Below are 17,622 nucleotides of genomic sequence, written 5' to 3' on the forward strand. Positions count from 1 at the left end.
TGGGAAAGAAGAGAGGTGGAGAGAGAAACAGGAGCCCAAAACAAACAAGTCCTAAGGGTGCTTGCTGTTGGAGTGGAGAGATGAGAAACTGAGAAGTGGAGAAAGACGAAAAGAAAAATAAAAATTAGAGAGAGAGAAAAAAAAGCAAAGCAATGCAAAGCCCCAGAGATCCTGGCTGTGAAGATCAGGGAAGTGGATCCCAGGTTGTCCAGTACAGCCTGGCTAGAAGGGGCTCCCAAGCCGTGAAAACAAACAAACAAGACAAAAAAAAGGAAGTACCCCCAGGGATCTCACAGGTGTGGTTGCGAGGACCGGGTAGTGCCTCCCAACCCAGGCACTACAACCCAGCTAGAAGGGGCTCCCAAGCTGCAAAAAGAAAAATAAACAAAACAAATTAAAAAAAAAAAAAAAGGCCCCAAGGATCCCAGCAGGGTGGTGGCACTGACTGGGGAAGCAGTCCCCAGCCTAGCAGTACTTCACAGCCTTTCAAGAAGCAAAGTTGGCACATGGATCCAGGTGTTTGAGAGAGAGGAGGGGGAGGTGATGAGAGGCAGGGAGATAACCAAAGCAGCAAAAATAAAGCAAGCACCAGCAACAAACAAATGGTGCTGATGAAGCTGGCCAGTGTAGGCGGGGTGAATCCAAGCAGCAGGGGGCTGCATCTAGTGCCTCCTGGCCAAGAGACTGGCCGGAAGCATCAGAGGCCTAGTGGGTGGGAAGAAGGGTGGGGGGTGGGAAAGCATATATTCCTGGTTACTGGGTGCTCTGTCTCCTGCTGGGAGCTCCAGGAAGCTGCTTTCCTGTACTCCCCATCTGCCTATCTCCAATGTGGTGGGACAAATCCAAGCGGCACTGACCCTGCACTTCCCAGTGAGCCCAGCGACCGGCAGCCAGCTAGGAAGCTGCGGAGGTTGAGCAGGGGGGAGAAGGATGGGGAGTGAGAAACCATATATGGCTGCTTTACCGTGTGCTCTGTCTCATCCTGGGAACTCTGTGAAGCTGTTTTCCCATACTCCTTGTCTGCCAATCTCCGACAGGATTCCAAGATGGTGAATCTGTGCTGTGTTAGCTAATAGGAGACCTCCACAAGTATCTGTCCTCACTCTCTGTTCTCTTTCAGTTCCTTATTCTATTCCATTCAGTGCTTGGCTGAGTTCTTCATCTCTTCATTTGATGCTTAAGGTTCCGGGATTGACCTCTGCCTCTGTTTTAGTTTTTCAGGTCTCTGCTGTGGAAGGACAGCGTGGTGCTTCTGTCTACAGCACCACGTTGGCCTCATCCATCCGTTCATTTCTTAACAGCTGATTCCATGGGCACTGATTGTGGAGCCAAGTAAAACAAAATCCTTGAAAACTTCAATCTTTTCTCCGTTTATCATGATGCTTAATGGTCCAGTTGTGAGGATTTATTTTCCCTTTATGTTGAGGTACAATCCATATTGAAGGCTGTAGTCTTTGACCTTCATCAGTAAGTGCTTCAAGTCCTCTTCACTTCCAGCAACCCAGGTTATGTCATCTGCATACTGCAGGTTGTTAATGAGATTTCCTCCAATCCTGATGTCCCTTTTTCTTCAGTTAGTCCAGCTGCTCGGATTATTTGCTCAGCGTATACATTCAGTAAGTATGGTGAAAGAGTACAACACTTATGCACACCTTTCCTGATTTTAAAACATGCAGTATCCCCTTGTTGTGTTCAAACAATTGCCCCTAGGTCTATGTGCAGATTCCTCATGGTCACAATGAAGTGTTCTGGAATTCCCATTTTTTGCAATGTCATCCATAATTTGTTATGATCCACACAGTCAAATGCTTTGCATAGTCAATAAAACACAGGTAAATATCTTTTTTTTTTTTTTTAAATATCTTACTGATATTCTCTGCTTTCAGCCAAGGTCCATCTGACATCAGCAATGATGTCCTCCATTTCACATCCTCTTCTGAATCAGGCTTGAATTTCCGGCAGTTCCCTGTCAATGTACTGCTGCGACCATTTTTGAACTATCTTGCATGTGATCATTGATGATAATGTTTGATAATTTCTGCATTCTGTTGGATCACCTTTCTTTGGAATGGGCATGAATGTGGCTCTGTTTCAGTTGGCTGGACAGGTAGCTGTCTTCCAAATTTCTTGGCATACACAAGTGAGCACTTCCCATGTTGCATCCATTTGTTGAAACATCTCAATTGGTATTCCATCAGTTCCTGGGGGCTTGTTTTTTTCCAATGCCTTCAGTGCAGCTTGGACTTCTTCCTTCAGTACCATCAGTTCTTGATCATGTTACCTGATGAAATGGCTGAATGTTAACCAATTCTACTTGGTACAATGACTGTATTCCTCCATCTCCTTTTGATGCTTCCTGCGTCATTCAATTCTTTGCCCACAGAATCCTTCAGTGTTGCAGCTCGAGGCTTGAATTTTCTCTTCAGTTTCTTTAGTTTGAAAAACGCCGAGGGTGTCCCTCCCTTTTCATTTTCCAATACCAGGTCTTTGCACATTTCATTATAAGACTTTGTCTTCTCAAGCTGCTCTTTGAAACCTTCAGTTCTCTTACTTCATCATTTTTTCCTTTCACTTTTATTTATTCCACATTGAAAAGCAAGTTTCAGTCTCTTCTGACAACCATTTTGGTCTTTTCTGTCTTTTTAATAACCTTTTGCTTCCTTCCTGTATGATATCCTTGATGTCATCCCACAAGTCATCTGGCTTTGGTCATCAGTGTTCAATGCATCAAATCTATCCTTGAGATGGTCTCTAAATTCAGGTGGGATAGACTGAAAGTCATACTTTTGCTCTCATGGACTTGTTTTAATTTTCTTCAGCCTCAATTTGAACTTGAATAGGAACAACTGATAGTCTGTTCCACAGTTGGCCCCTGGCCTTGCTGTGACTGATATTGAGCTTCTCCATTGTCTGTTTCCACTGATGCAGTTGATTTGATTTCTGTGTATTCCATCTGGCAAGGTCCACATGTATAGTCACCATTTATGTTGTTGAGAAAAGGTGTGTTGGCAATGATTAAGTTGTTGGTCTTGCAAAATTCTATCAGCGATCTCCAGCATCGTTTCTGTCACCAAGGGCGTATTTTCCAGCTACTGCTCCTTCTTGCTTCCAACTTTTGCATTCCAATCACTGGCAATTTTCAGTGCATCATGATGGCACATTTGATCAATTTCGGACTGCAGAAGTTGGTAAAAATCTTCAATTTCTTCATCTTTCACATTAGTGGTTGGTGTGTAAATTTGAGGAAACCCTAGTGGTGTAGTGGTTAAGTGTTAACAGCTGCTAACCAAGAGGTCAGCAGTTCAAATCTGCCAGGCACTCCTTGGAAACTCTGTGGGGCAGTTCTACTCTGTCCTCTATGGTCGCTGAGTCAGAATTGACTCGACAGCAGTGGGTTTGGTTTTTTTTTTTGGTAGTGTAAATTTGAGTAGTTGTGTTAATTGGTCTCTCTTGTAAACGTATGGATATTATCCTATCACTGACAGTGCTGTACTTCAGGATAGATCTTGAAGTGTTCTTTTTGATGATGAATGTGATGCCATTCCTCTTCAATTTGTCATTCCCAGCATAACAGATTATATGACTGTCTGATTCAAAATGGCCAATACCAGTCCATTTCAGCTCACCAATGCCTAGTATATCGACCTTTATGTGTTCCATTTCATTTCTGACAACTGCTAATTATCCTTGATTCAAACTTTGTACATTTCACATTCTGATTACTAGTGGATATTTGCAGCTGTTTCTTCTCATTTTAAATCGTGCCACATCACCAAATGTAGGTCCCGAAAGTTTTATGCCATCCATTATCATTAAGGTCAACTCTATTTTGAGGCAGCAGCTCTTCCCCAGTTGTATTTTAAGTGTCTTCCAACCTGAGAGGCTCATTTTCCAGCATTATATCAGATGATATTCTGCTGCTATCCATAAGATCTTCACTGGCCAATTTTTTTTCAGAAGGATACCTCCAGGTCCTTCTTCCCACTCTGTCTTAGTCTGAAAGCTCTGTTGTAATCTGTCTACCATGGGTGACCCTAATGGTATTTGAAATACCAGTAGCATAGCTTCCAGCATCACAGCAGCACATAAGCCACCACAGTACGACAAACTGACAGATGAGTCATGGCAGATTATTCTGTAGAAGCTCCCAATTCCAATAATGATGTTTGTGATTGGCTTCTGCTGTCAATCCATTCTCCCAGTCTTTATTAAAGAGCCAGGCAGAAAATGGTAGAGGACTGAGATAAAAAGGATAATTTATCTATATATATTCATATAGTAGACACATTTAAGACACAAATACAAGACAAAAAAGGCATCTTTGCAACAGACTAAATCTTTGGTCTTGGTTAAGTTTCTGACCCTTGGTTTTCTCATCTCTAAGACAAATTTCATCTTAGAATTTTTCTGGCTCCCTTTTAGGTTCAACATTCCATGATTTGGTTCTAATTTAATACATATACAAACTGAAATGCACACTAGTCATACATTTTGCTGGAGGTTGGTCAGTCCTTAGTAAATGTGGAGCTAAATAGTGCTCTACTTCTTACTCCACATCTATACTTGGGCAGAAGCATACAGAGTGCTGGGCTCAAAAAAGGTCGAAGTGAAATTCTCATTTTTGACTGCAGAAATGCCTGTATGTGATTTAATAATTTAAATAGTGTCTGGGTTTAAATGCTGTAGAGTAGCAGTTTTCAACAGAGGCTTCACACTGGAATCACCTAATGAATTTAATTTACTGCTGTCTAAGTCCCACACCAAGACTCCTACTTAATTGTTCTGTGGTATAGCTTAGGCAGCAGGATTTTTCTAAGCTCTCCAGGAGATTCTAATGTGGGGGAGAAAAGGACAACTATTGCTATAAAGCAGTGGTTCTCAAATTTTAGCATGAATCAAAGTCATTTGGAGAGGTTATTAAAACACCAGTTGCTGGGCACCAGAGTTTCCCATTTAGTATGTCCAGGATGAAGCCCTGGGATATGCATTTCTAACAAATTCCTAGTTAATTTTTGTCCAAGGACCACACTTTGAGAACCAGCTGACGTACTGAGTTTAAATACTGGTTATTATTACTACTTACATAATCTTAGAAAAGCAATTTATAATACTTAGATCTCAGAGTTCCAAGCCATAAATAAACAGTGTACCAATAAAGGTATAGTAGAGCCCCTGGCATAGAGAGCAAAAAAAAAAAAAATAAATTAACTTCCTTTTTTCCATTGTACATGGCTAGATGATTCTATTAATTAAGCTAATTTAACAGCAAAGAAGTTACAATGTCGCAGGAGAGGAAAATAGAGAAGACTGAAACAATGTCCTATTAGGATTATGTGTATAGTACAAAATGATAAATATAATGTTTTAAGTACAGACCTTAAAAATACCTTCATTCAATTTTTAAAACTGTGAACATAATAATTTAGGTGGTAAGAATATTAGATATAATCTATAAACAGTATGAACTTTTTTTTAGAACCTATAATGGATTCTGAAACCTCATCTCCGGTAATAACTTTAGTTTTCCGTACAATCAAAAATAAGAATATAATTGAATAGAATGCTTGCCTAGAACTTGGTCTTTAAACGCTATTTAATTCCAGAGAAAACCTAAATTATTAGAGTGCATCAGAATTCCTACCATCAACCAAAGTAAAACTTCTACCAGAGATGGGATGGAATAGATGTTCTTTTTATTTACATATACCGACATAAAAAACCTACACAGCTTTCCTTCCCGTTTGCCATTTGCTTTACTTTGGGATTCTGTATGACTTCAGGTCCTCTTGTGTGGATGTTCAAACCCTGAGGTGAATCCTGGAAGGTGAGCACGTCCAGAAGCCACGGCACATGCCTTGAGATACGGGGAGGGCACCAGAGGTCATGCGTCCACAGTGGGGCTGGTTGAGGCGAGAACTGGGGTACTGTGTTTCTCTTTAGAACATGAAAATGTAGTCATCTAAGTAAGCCTCAAAGCTATTGAACAGCGTAGGTCTAAAGGCATACTTTATGTAAGGATTGTTTAAAGCAAGTTTCTCCCTCTCCCAATGGTTGACCCAGAGGTAAAGTCCTACTGGAAATTTTATTTTTAATAGCCTTCCCTTTGTACTCTAGCTTGATTCCATCATGTGACAGCTTTCTTTTTCTGAATTCCTAAAAAAATGTGATGGTTATCTATATATTTTTGTTGTTGCACCATGTTCTGGATGGTAACATTTCTTTTATTACTGTTTTCAACTGTTACTTAACTCCATGATACACTTATAACTTCTCACCTATTTAAGAATTCTCATAACTAGACTATGAGCTACTCAAGGGTCCTTAATTTGTCCCCCTCTTCCGTGGAACTTTTTCAATTGCCCTAGTTCTCAGAAACTTTTAGTGTTTGCAATATAAATTTGACACCAGCTTACACTGCACTGCCTATATGGCTAATTCCATTTTTATATGTATAGTTATTCTCTTCCTAATTGGAACCAAAAAGCCCTTTAAGATGGAGGCCACATATTTTACTTCTTTGTAAAAAAATGCCTTGACAAGGCAGATGTCCAATCCACATTTATGAAATAATTACCAAATCCTTCATAGTAAAAATTGGATACAATTGATTGCTTGAGGGAAAGTTCTCATAATCTTTCTGTCAAGATTACCTAAGGTCCACAGTCTGACCAGTATACTTGGAGAATGGAAATGATCTTCCCAAATTCAGAAAATGAGCCTTGGTTTAGCTATGATTAGTGCTTTAATACCAACCTTAAGTACCACATGAATACAATGGTTCCAAAATTACTAATATACCTGGTATTCCCTAGTATCCTTTCATCCATATCTCCCTCTCCCAGGCTTTCCCCAAGAAACAGTCACCCAACTCCCCTAAACAAATAAAACTCTCTTTTCCCTCCTCCTTCCCTGCAAAACTGTTTGTTAATTAAAAGGCACAACCAGTGTTACAGCCTTTCAAAAAAAAGAAACTAGCAATCCAGGCCATTTCATTGTAACCAAAACCAGAAATGGGACTGATTTCATGCCCATCCTGCCAGGGAGACAGTCCCTTCTCTCAGGTTTTGACTATTACTAGAAACCAAAAAGACTGGTAGACAGCCTAGAGGGTTGAGGGGCCACCTTGGAGGTACTATCTTTTTTTCCCTTTAGAGTTTTTTCCCTGAATGGGTTTGGTGCCATTGCCATAGCTCTGACCACAATCATCTCAGATGATCCTTTACTAGGACTGTGAGGTACCAAAGCCACTAGGGTAGCCGGGAGATTAGTAAAGTTTATCTTTATAGCTCAAAGTTTTTTGAACAGATTGCCTTGTGCAGAGCTGGATTACGCCAATTTACTTCAACTTCATCATAGATATTGTGAAAAGAAATATTGTTCCAGCAAAATTTTTGATTAGTTCCTTCAGTTTTTGTTTTTAATGACTCAAATTGGGGATCCTCTTTAAAGGTTCACTCCCATTATATATGTTCTAAAATGTCTCTTCAAATTCTGCAGTTAAGATCGTCCCTTAGGTAAGAAACCTAGAAACCAGAGTAGTTGTCTCAACTGTAATTTACATAAAGCACCCTATTAAACTCTCATATATATATGTGTGTGTGTGTGTATATATATATATATATATATATATATATACATATGTATAAAAAAAAAAAGTGAAAACGTTCCCCTCATTGTTCTTTGTTCAATATAGGCACACAGGTGTGGAATTAGAAAGAAATTAAATAAAGGCCACAACGACTTGCCAAAGAATCACTAAGAGAAAAACCCTCTCTTCCTCTCAGTCGCATGCAGCTAGGCTTTGAGGCATGCCAGCTAAGGAAAAAGATAGTGCCTGTGGTGATAGGAAGACTCGGCCTTTCCCTCTTTGGGTGGTAGCTGAACTTCCACTGATGGACCTAGTAATATATATAAAACTCCTCATTTGTTCTAAACAAGTCTTTTCTTCAGCTTTCCTTCAAATAATACCTTTACTCTCCCATTAGAATATGAGGGTTGGGAGCAGATTTTGAACAGCAAGGTTCTGGGTGGGTGTCAGTCACTTTAAATCATGTGTTGGCTATGTAGAAAGAGGGAAAGATAGCAGGGGAGGAGCATGAAAGAGAGAAATGTATCTTCACTGGGGGCACTGGAGGAAAGAAAGCTTATCAAAGCTGTTGTCGATATCTCATGAAGGCCCAGGCTGCGACTGCGAAGAGGGCAAATGCCGGCACCAGCACCATGGCTATGGGAATGCCACTTGGCTCCCCTTCACCTCGGTGTCCTACAGGCCCATTCTGCACCTGTAACTGGAAGGGAAAGAAGAATGTTAACTCTAGTGACCAATGTGTGTTTATCACAACTGAAATGCCCAGGTCAATACACCAATTGGGTCTCAAGTTTCTAGACCATCCAAAGCTATAAACCCCAAGAACTAGCTGATGGAAAGAGTCCTCTCTCTTTGTCCTGACCTAATGGGTCAGTGTCACCAATTCTCTGGAAAGGAAATAGGTCTAATCAGGTAGCATTTAACCTCATTGTGCTATTGATCTAAAGAGACCCCTGCGGGCAAGTCAGATAACCTTTGTTTTTGTACTGCCTCCACCTTGCTATATGTGTGTCCTACCAGGAAGATGGAGATAATGAGATGAAGCCTGTTGATTCTATAGGCAACCTGGAAATTGCTGGGGGGTCCAGCTTTCTGGAATATTTACTTAGAAAGATTATCAGTCATTAGAGTACAATAAGTGTCAACTGGGCAATATTAACGCAGGTGCGATGCCATTACTTAGAAATGGTTTCTAAGTTCCAGAAGGCACCCACTCCTTCCTAAAATGGGGTCTTGTCTTTCATCCCCTAGTTTGTTATACCAGACACAGATGAAGGTGAAACCTATCCCAAACAGAGGTAAAAGACTCAGAGGTAAATTCATACCCTAGTGATTATAATTTTGAATTACCTAGGCATTTCCTTTTGAGGCCAGGTGGTCTTTCTTCATTTCAGTCATTTTTTTCAGGGCAGCCTTTCTTAATACCAACTTTTAATAGCCAATTTGCAATGATTATGGTACCATCTTGTTTCAGTTCTGGAAACCTCCTCATTTTGGGACTACAAAACCCTGACCTCTCAATCTGAAAGAGAAGACTGCACAAACTACCTTTTTCTACCCTTTATTCCACTTCCACATCTTTCATTCACTTCCTACGAGATGTCTTCTTTTTAGAGGGCATGCTCAGTAGGAAGACATGGTTTTCAGGTCTTAGGCCAATTCCCTGACCAGAAGAGCCTGTTTTACAAGCAGTTATTTATGGATGCTTCCCAAAAGTGTGAGCACTAGAAATCACTGCCCATCTGTCTTCAAAAAGAACCCTAACCATATCTGAAGTGCATGCCTATATTTACTTGCCTTTATCTACTGCATAAATTCTCCCATGTTTTAGAAACAGGGAAGAGTAAGGGCAGAAGCAGGGATCACCTCTATTGTCTCTTATCACCCTGTTTTTTGATCCATCACACCTAGATTCTGCTTGCAACAGTGGCTGTTTTCTCAGATATCTTTCATGTCTTGCCCTCTTGACTTTTTTACTATCTCCTCTCAAACTTTCACCCTCTGAAGCCTCACTCAGGAGCTAAGTAAAGCACACAGAATGCCAATTTAAGAGGCAGAGAGCAACTTTAGAGAAGCATTGAGCCTGTGTTGTAAATGCACTCAGAAATCCTTGGTGCTATGGAAGGAATTATGCCTACTTGTGTTTCCCTTCCCATTATCCAATTATAAAACACTAGGGACTGAAAAGTAGATGCAGGGATAGTTGCTGCCTTGACTGAATTCTACTTCCTTTTTCCTGGCGCTCCCCTTTGAGTACTAGAGCTTTGGTTAAGAGGGTCATCAATTTTGATAAAAGAAGGATTCACGCTGGTGATAGAAAACAGCATAGAGTGGGTAAAAGAATACCTGTTATCTTTGCCTTCAGGGTTTTATAGATTGGGATCTGTCATCTAGGAGTTTTCTAGGGCACAGATATGGCTCCTTCCACACTAAAAAGTAAAACTGATTCTGTTTTTCCCCCCATCTATTTTAATTTGGTTGTCATGCTTTATCTTTAAGGCACATTACCTAGAAGCTAGGCCCTGGGTTGCAAGCACATTCTTATGAATTTCATTTAATGATAAGAGAAGTGCCAGGGGACCCCTGTCTGTTCCAGACAAGCTCTTCAAATGAAGGAAGAAAAGAACAAAAAAACACTAAAGATCACACCCACATTCCCAGAATGGTTCAAATGCCTGGTGCCAGGCTCCTGGCTGCAAGTGACACCTACCCTGTGCTGTACTCGCAGAGACACGGCATAGCCTGCATTACGGAAGAGGTTTACAGCATCCTGGTGCAGCAGATTCTTTAGGTCTTGGCCATTCACCTGTCAAAAACAGCAAGGAAGAGTAGTAAGAAAGGCAGAAGGCAAACTGTCATAAATCAACAATTTATTTTCATGTGACCGAACCGTACAAACTCCTACGGAGAGGATTTCAAGGGTTAGGAGAATGAGTAAAGTTATTTTGAAGTTAGGTCAAGTAACTTCTTCTCATTTTCAAAGCTATGGTTTCCTAGACCTGAGGTTCCACAGGGCACTTGAAGAACACCTGGGGCTGGTGTTAGGTGTGAGTATAAAGTACTCTCTCCTTCCTCTTTGTGTTCAACACTTGGGATTCTGTTCCTGTATTTGTATGTCACCCATTAGCATCAGCCTTCTTCCCTCCAGCTAACATGGCCTTTCAGATTACCATCCAATCCTTTATAGTCCCATTCCCTGCCACCGCCAGCTTCAACTCTAGAAACATAACACTATGAAAGTCTCCCACAGTTTATTCTGGTGTGGCGCAAATCTATACTCCACTAGCCCATTCTATTGGGCTGTGTTTTGTTGTAATACGCACCCCCAAAAAAAGTTTCAGTGTAGTATAGTAGGTCACTCCTGATGCTTAAAGGTTTGAGATGGGAAGGAATTACTAGTATTAATAATTATTAGTGTTAGGAGTACCAATGGTCACAAGAGTTATCTGTCCTATGCTGCACTCACGTAGCATAGCCCACTTTTGCAAGATCTACATATCTTTTATACATCTCAATGCCATCATCAATAGTAGCAGCAACAAGAGCATCTAGTATATTTATTTTGATAGGTTCTGTGCTATATGCTTTTCATACATTTTTTAATTTAATCCTCATACTAACCCTATAATGTAGACACTATTTTTATCTTATTCTCACAGATGAAGAAACTTAAGTGAGATTAGGTAACTGGTCTAAAGTCACAGTTAGTGTGTGCGAGACCTGGGCTAGGGTTTTTAAATATCGAAAAGAAGATCAAAGTGTCCTTGCATTTTACCATTCCTTTTGCACTATTAGTCCTCAATCTTGACTCACCAACTATCTTGTACTCAGTTGAAGCTCACTGACTTATTCAACCTTCTCATTTCCCTTGTCACCGTCTTCCTCCAAAACAAAACCAAAAAACCCCCCAAGCCCACTGCCATCAAGTCAATTCCAACTCATATCGACCCTACAGGACAGAGTCGAACTGCCCCCATAGGTTTTCCAAGGCTGTACATTTTTACAGAAGCACAATGCCACATCTTTCTCCCACAGAATGGAGGTGGGTTCAAATCACCAACCTTTCAGTTAACGGCCTAGTGCTTTAACCACTGTGCCACCAGGGCTCCTTAATCTTCCTCCAAGGGGTTCCTAATCTTACCTTCACTCTATCTCCTAGCAATATCTTGTTGAATTAATCTCCTACCAACTCTTTGGCCTCATAGACTATCCACCTTCTCAAATTAATAGTTTCCAATTCCATTCTACTTTAGTCACCAATTGGTATAAACCAATTCAACATTTAAAATGCTTCAGCTCCAATACCTTACACTCTTAAAAACCTGACGATCATTTCTACTCTCCTCACTATCTATACCTCTACTGAATTTCCTCATCAAAGCCTTAAATCTTTGTAGACTTTACTTGCATCCTTACCCATCTAGGAGTTCCTGTTGTTATTTCAATAAAGCATTTGGTAAAGAATTAGAATCCCTTGTCCCCATGATCTTCTGCCATTTTTCCAGTCCTGGGCAATATACTGCATCGACTTTCCTTGTCACCAATGAGTTGGGTATTCCTGGAGAAAGATACACAGTCATACTCTCCACAACACACCCATGCTAGCCGACTCCAACTACAACCTTACAACCCTTCTACTTATCTCTGGTGAACTCCCTAATGCCCTGCAGTAGCTGTTCCAGACATTTTCCACCATCAAACTGTATCCCCAATCTCATTCCTCCTCTCAGCAGATGCCTCAGCCTCAGCACTGAGGACTTCTCACAAATACTCTCCCATTTTCTTCCTTCTCCACTGAAAGTTGCTTGATAACCTCTCATTGCTTTTTCCCTAGTCTCCAAATTAGATATAGCTCCTTTATGGAGGCTAAACTATTTATCAATGAATTTAATCCTTACAAAACTCAATCAGTCACTTTCTACTCTTGATTCCTTAGGTATTATCTCTCCCTGCTCTACTCAACTAAAATTATCCTCATCTATTTATTAGGAAAAAAAAAAAAAGAAACCATTGCCGTCGAGTCAATTCTGACTCATGGCAACCCTATATGACAGAGTAGAACTGCCCTATAGAGTTTCCAAGGAGCATATGGCAGATTTGAACTGCTGACCTTTTGGTTAGCAGCCGTAGCACTTGGCTACTACGCCACTAGGGTTTCTATAAAGAAACTACAAATATTTCTTGGAAACCACTATTGCCCTATTCCTCTCTTCCATTGCAAAACTTGTTCAAAGAATTGTTTGTGTGCACTGCCTCCACTTCCTCACCATCCATTCACTCTTTATTCCCTTGTAATTTCATAATATATGAGGCAGAAGGGAGGAGCAGAGCATGCTCTCATACAGGTCAGCAGTGACTTCTGATTACCAAATCCTACAGTCCTTTCTCCCTTTTACACCATACCGCTTCCGTTTTGCAATTCTCTCCTCTCTTACGAACATTTACCTCTATTTGTTTTTGAAATACTACTTTCCTGACTCCTCTCCTATTTCATCCTTTTTAAGGTAAGTAAATGCTCCTCAATGTCAGTCCTTCGTCTTCTTCCCTTCTCTCCTATGGTGATTTCCCACAATTTCAACCACAATCTGTAAAAAGACAATTCCCAAATTTTTATCTCTACTCTGACTCTGGGTTTGCCAGTTCTGTGCCAATGCCTACACTTGGATATTCTGCTAGACTAGACTGCCAATTCAACACATCCAAATCCTCTTTATTACTTCCCACAAAACCAGAATATACTGACTTCCTTCTTAATGACAGTACCTTTTCCTGAGATTAAAATTTTGACATCATTTCTAAACTCTCTCTATTCCATCAATCTTCACATGTAATAATTGCCAAATCCCCTAGGGTAACAACATGACATCTCTTATACCCTATTTTCTTTCCTATTCTCCCTCTATTTCAGGCCGTGGATACTCCTGGTTGGAATATTATGATTGCCTTTTCTTTTATTTTTACTTTTCTCTAAGGCCTCCTCCATTCTAACCTATTCAAATGCTATGTCTCCAGATGAACTTTCCTAAAGTAGAATTCTCTTAATACCATTTTACTGCTCAAAAAACAACAGCAAAACCGGGGAGCACAAGAGGAAGGAGTGTGGGAACTGCAGGCTTGATTTCTCAGTCTGGTATGCAACCTATCTTCCCAGTTTAATCTGTCACTAAAAAAATAAAAACAAAAAATCCGTTGCCGTCGAGTCGATTTCGACTCACAGCGACCCTAAGGACAGAGTAGAACTGCTTCATAGGGTTTCCAAGGAGCGCCTGGTGGATTCAAACTGCTGACCTTTTGGTTAGCAGCCGAACTCTTAACCACTATGCCACCAGGGTTTCCAAAATCTTTCACTACAACCTCATATATCCCATGTTCTAACTAAATCGTATAACTCATTGACCCTGGAATATATATATTCTTATATTCATACTTGTATGCAAGCTATATATACCACCTGAACGTCCTTATCTTTTAAAATATTCTATTTATCTTCCAAAAGTGATCTTAAATATGATCAGTCCTGCTACCTATAGTATAGAAATGAACACAGGGTTTTCCAGTGGATGAACTTTAATTGCAGGCCACCAAGTTATCATTTGATTATGCCATGGTTTTCTTGGCAAATCTGCCACAGGGAAAGACCTTCAGGATTTCTAGAACCATTGCAATCAATCCTCAATGATTCTGCTTTCCAGTTAACTCTTGGGGGAGAGAATAGGTGTGAGATTGCTGACTGTGGTTAGAATGCTCACTTAAGTGATCTAGCACATGTGACAGCTGTATTTCTTTGAAGAGAAATAGGTATTTTGGTGTCTTAAAAGAAAAGAAAGGAGCCCTGGTTGCCCACTGGTTAAGCACTTGGCTGCTAACTGAAAAGTCAGTGGTTCGAATCTACCAGCCACTCTGTGGGAGAAAGATGTGGCAGTTCCGCTTCTGTAAAGATTACAGCCTTGGAAACTCTATGGGGCAGTCCTCCCTGTCCTATAGGGTTGCTATAAGTCAAAATCAACTCAATGGCAACAGGTTTAAAAGAAATGAACAGAGGCAGACAAATAAGTAAATGATGCAATCATGTCAACAAAAGCCAAACGATGCAACAGCTCAGTATCAAACCAAGGTTTCACAGTCATTTGAATGCAAGTGGGAGATCTGAGTCACTAATGACCTTGAACGACAGGAATACTGAGCTCAAAATAATCTTTGCCGTAGTAGTCAGCAACGATATTAACTGCCAGGAATTACTGAACACTTACTATCATACCTCAAGCTGTCTATTCAATTTACATGTATTAACTCATTTATTCTTCACAACAGTCCTATAATTTAGGAAGCCCCATTTATTTTAAAGATCATAAAACTCATGCCCAGAGGCTATGCAACCTGTCTTTGGCATACAGAATGGAACTAGGAAAGCCAGGATTCAAACTCAAGCAGCCTGGCCTCAAAGATATCACTTTAATTCACTAAGCTATAATATTCATATTGCAAGCAAGGATTTTATTTTGGCAGCATATCACTGTCCGTACATTAATGTCATAAATTGAATTTTCATAGGTTTTACATTTTTGTTTGTATCTAATGTTATACATTTTTAAAATCTTATACAGTTGTATAAAAGCACGTTGTTATTGTGTGCCGAGTCAGTTCTGACTCATAGCGACACTATATGACAGAGTAGAACTGCCCATAGGGTTTCCTAGGCTGTAATTTTTACGGGAGCAGATCTCCAGGTCTTTTTTCCCCGTGGAGCTACTGGTGGGTTCTAACCTCTGATCTTTCAGTTAACAACGGAGCACTTAACCATTGCATCACCAGGGCTTCTATAAATGGATCAGATGTTTAGATATTAATGTTTGTATTTATTTGTATATATTGAAATAGCATTAAAGTTTAAAAAGCAATTCAGTTAGGTGCCACTTCAAGGAACAGCCTTTCTAATACCTCCACTAGATGTGACTGATGTGACTTCTTTGAATCTCCATACTCTGTATCTCTCTTAAAGCTCTAATTGTACTCTGCTTTATATATATATATTTTTTTATATTACATCACTTTATATTCCACAGTAAATCATTTGAAAAGTTCTATCACAGCTCATCTTTACAACCCCTACAATACCTGGCATAATGCCTTGCACAAGCTTGAGCCTAACATATGTTACATGATTTCCTCAAGTGTGGTTGCAGAGTGTACCCTGCAAAAGCCATAACCACACAAAGCCTGGCTAACATATTCTCGACATTATACAAAGCTGAAAAGCCTGGACCTTTGTAATTTATAGCCGCTCTACCTGCTTTTTTTTCCTACCTGCAATGACTCAGTGTGTCATCTTTTTTTGTTTTCCCTTCTATAACATACCCTCCCTCAGCTGACTTGCGATGGTGATTAATAATAAAAATAGCTCTCGTGTAATGAGCACTAATTGTATGCCCAGCTCTGTTAAGGACTTTTTAGGTTACCTCCCACAACCTGTGTAATGTTGTTTTTCCAATTTCATTCACTGGACTTTTTTTTTTTTCTTCTCAATAATTTCCTATTGTCCCCTTTCTTCAGCCTCCTGTACCCATTAATCTGCTTTTCTCTATACTTCATATAAGTGGGACCATACAGTATTTGTCCTTTTGTATCTAGCTTATTTCACTTAGCATGTTTTTAAGGTTCATCCATGTGGCACGATGTATAAAACTTCATTTCTCTTTATGGGTGAGTAACATTCCACTATATGCATACACCGCATTTTGTTTTTCCATTCATTTGTTGATGAACACTTGGGTTGTTTCTACCCTTGGGCTACTGGAATAATGCTGCAATGAACACTGGTGGAAAAGTATCTGCTTGAGTCCTTGCTTCCAATTCTTTTGGATATATACCTAAGAGAGGAATTACTGGGTCATGTGACAACTCTATGTTTAACTTTTAGAGGAACTACCAAACTCTTTTCCACAGTGGCTGTACCATTTTACATACCCACAAGCACTGGATGAGGGTTCCAATTTCTCCACATCCTCACAAACACTCGTTATTGTCTGTATTTTTTAAAACAGCCAACGAAGTAGGTGTGAAGTGGTATCTCATCGTGGTTTTGATTTGTATTTCCCTAATGCCTAATGAGGAGCCCTAGTGCACAAAGATTAAATGTTGGGCTGCTTATCTAATACATGGTTACCAAATATTTTCTCCCATTCCGAAGGTTGTCTCTTCACTTTCTTGACAAAGATCTTCAATGCACAAAACTTTTTAATTTTGATAGAGTCCAACGTATCTATTTTTTCTCTTTGCTTGTGCTTTTGGTGTTAAATCTAAGAATCCATTGCCAAAACAAGATCCTAAAGCTTTACTCCTATATTCTTCCAAGATTTTTATGGTTTTAGCTTTTACATTTAGATCGTTTATCTATTTTGAGTTAATTTTCATACATGGTGTGAGGTATGGATCCAACTTCATTATTTTCCATATGGAGGTTTCAGTTGCCCCAGGATCACTTGTTAAAGACTATCCTTTCCTCACTGAATAGATTTGGCACTCTTGTTAAAAAAGTAATTGGCTGTAGATGTATCAGTTTATTTCCGGACTTTCAATTCTATTCTACTGTATGCCTGCCGTTATACTAGTACCACATTGTTTTGATTACTGTAGCTTTATATTTTCAAATCAAGAAGTGAGAGTTCTCCTACGTTGTTCTTTGAGACTGTCTGGGCTATTTGGAGCACACTGCAATCCCATACACATTTGAGGACTGGCTTTTCCACTTCTGAAGAAAAGGCTGTAGTAACATGATATGGATTGCATTGAATCTATAAATCACTTTGGGTAGTACTGACATCTTACCAATAATCAGTCTTCCAATCCATGAACACAGGTTATCTTTCCATTTATTTAGGTTTTCTTTAGCTTCTTACAGCAATGTTTTATAGTTTTCAGTGCACGAATCTTTCATCTTCTTTGAGAAATTTTTTTCCTAGTTATTTTATTCTTTTAGGTGCTACTGTAAGCAGAATTTTTTTTTTAATTTCCTTTTCAAATTGTTCATTGCTGGG

At 39.8% G+C, this 17,622-nt stretch overlaps 1 protein-coding gene across 1 annotated transcript in view; it reads right to left on the bottom strand.

The window, feature by feature from the left end:
* Window positions 1–3,373: 3,373 nt before the first annotated feature.
* The window catches only part of SYNJ2BP (synaptojanin 2 binding protein), an 87,995-nt gene continuing 73,746 nt past the window's right edge, over window positions 3,374–17,622 (bottom strand). Inside the window, exons 3-4 of the mRNA XM_010588709.3 lie at window positions 10,299–10,394; window positions 3,374–8,288 (exon numbers count right to left, since the gene is read on the bottom strand). Of these exons, the coding sequence (XP_010587011.1) occupies window positions 8,148–8,288; window positions 10,299–10,394 (237 nt within the window). The 3' untranslated portion in view covers window positions 3,374–8,147. The remainder of the gene's footprint in view (window positions 8,289–10,298; window positions 10,395–17,622) is intronic.

The sequence above is a fragment of the Loxodonta africana genome, chromosome 10 (assembly GCF_030014295.1).
Source record: "Loxodonta africana isolate mLoxAfr1 chromosome 10, mLoxAfr1.hap2, whole genome shotgun sequence".
In the NCBI taxonomy this organism is placed as follows: domain Eukaryota; kingdom Metazoa; phylum Chordata; class Mammalia; order Proboscidea; family Elephantidae; genus Loxodonta; species Loxodonta africana.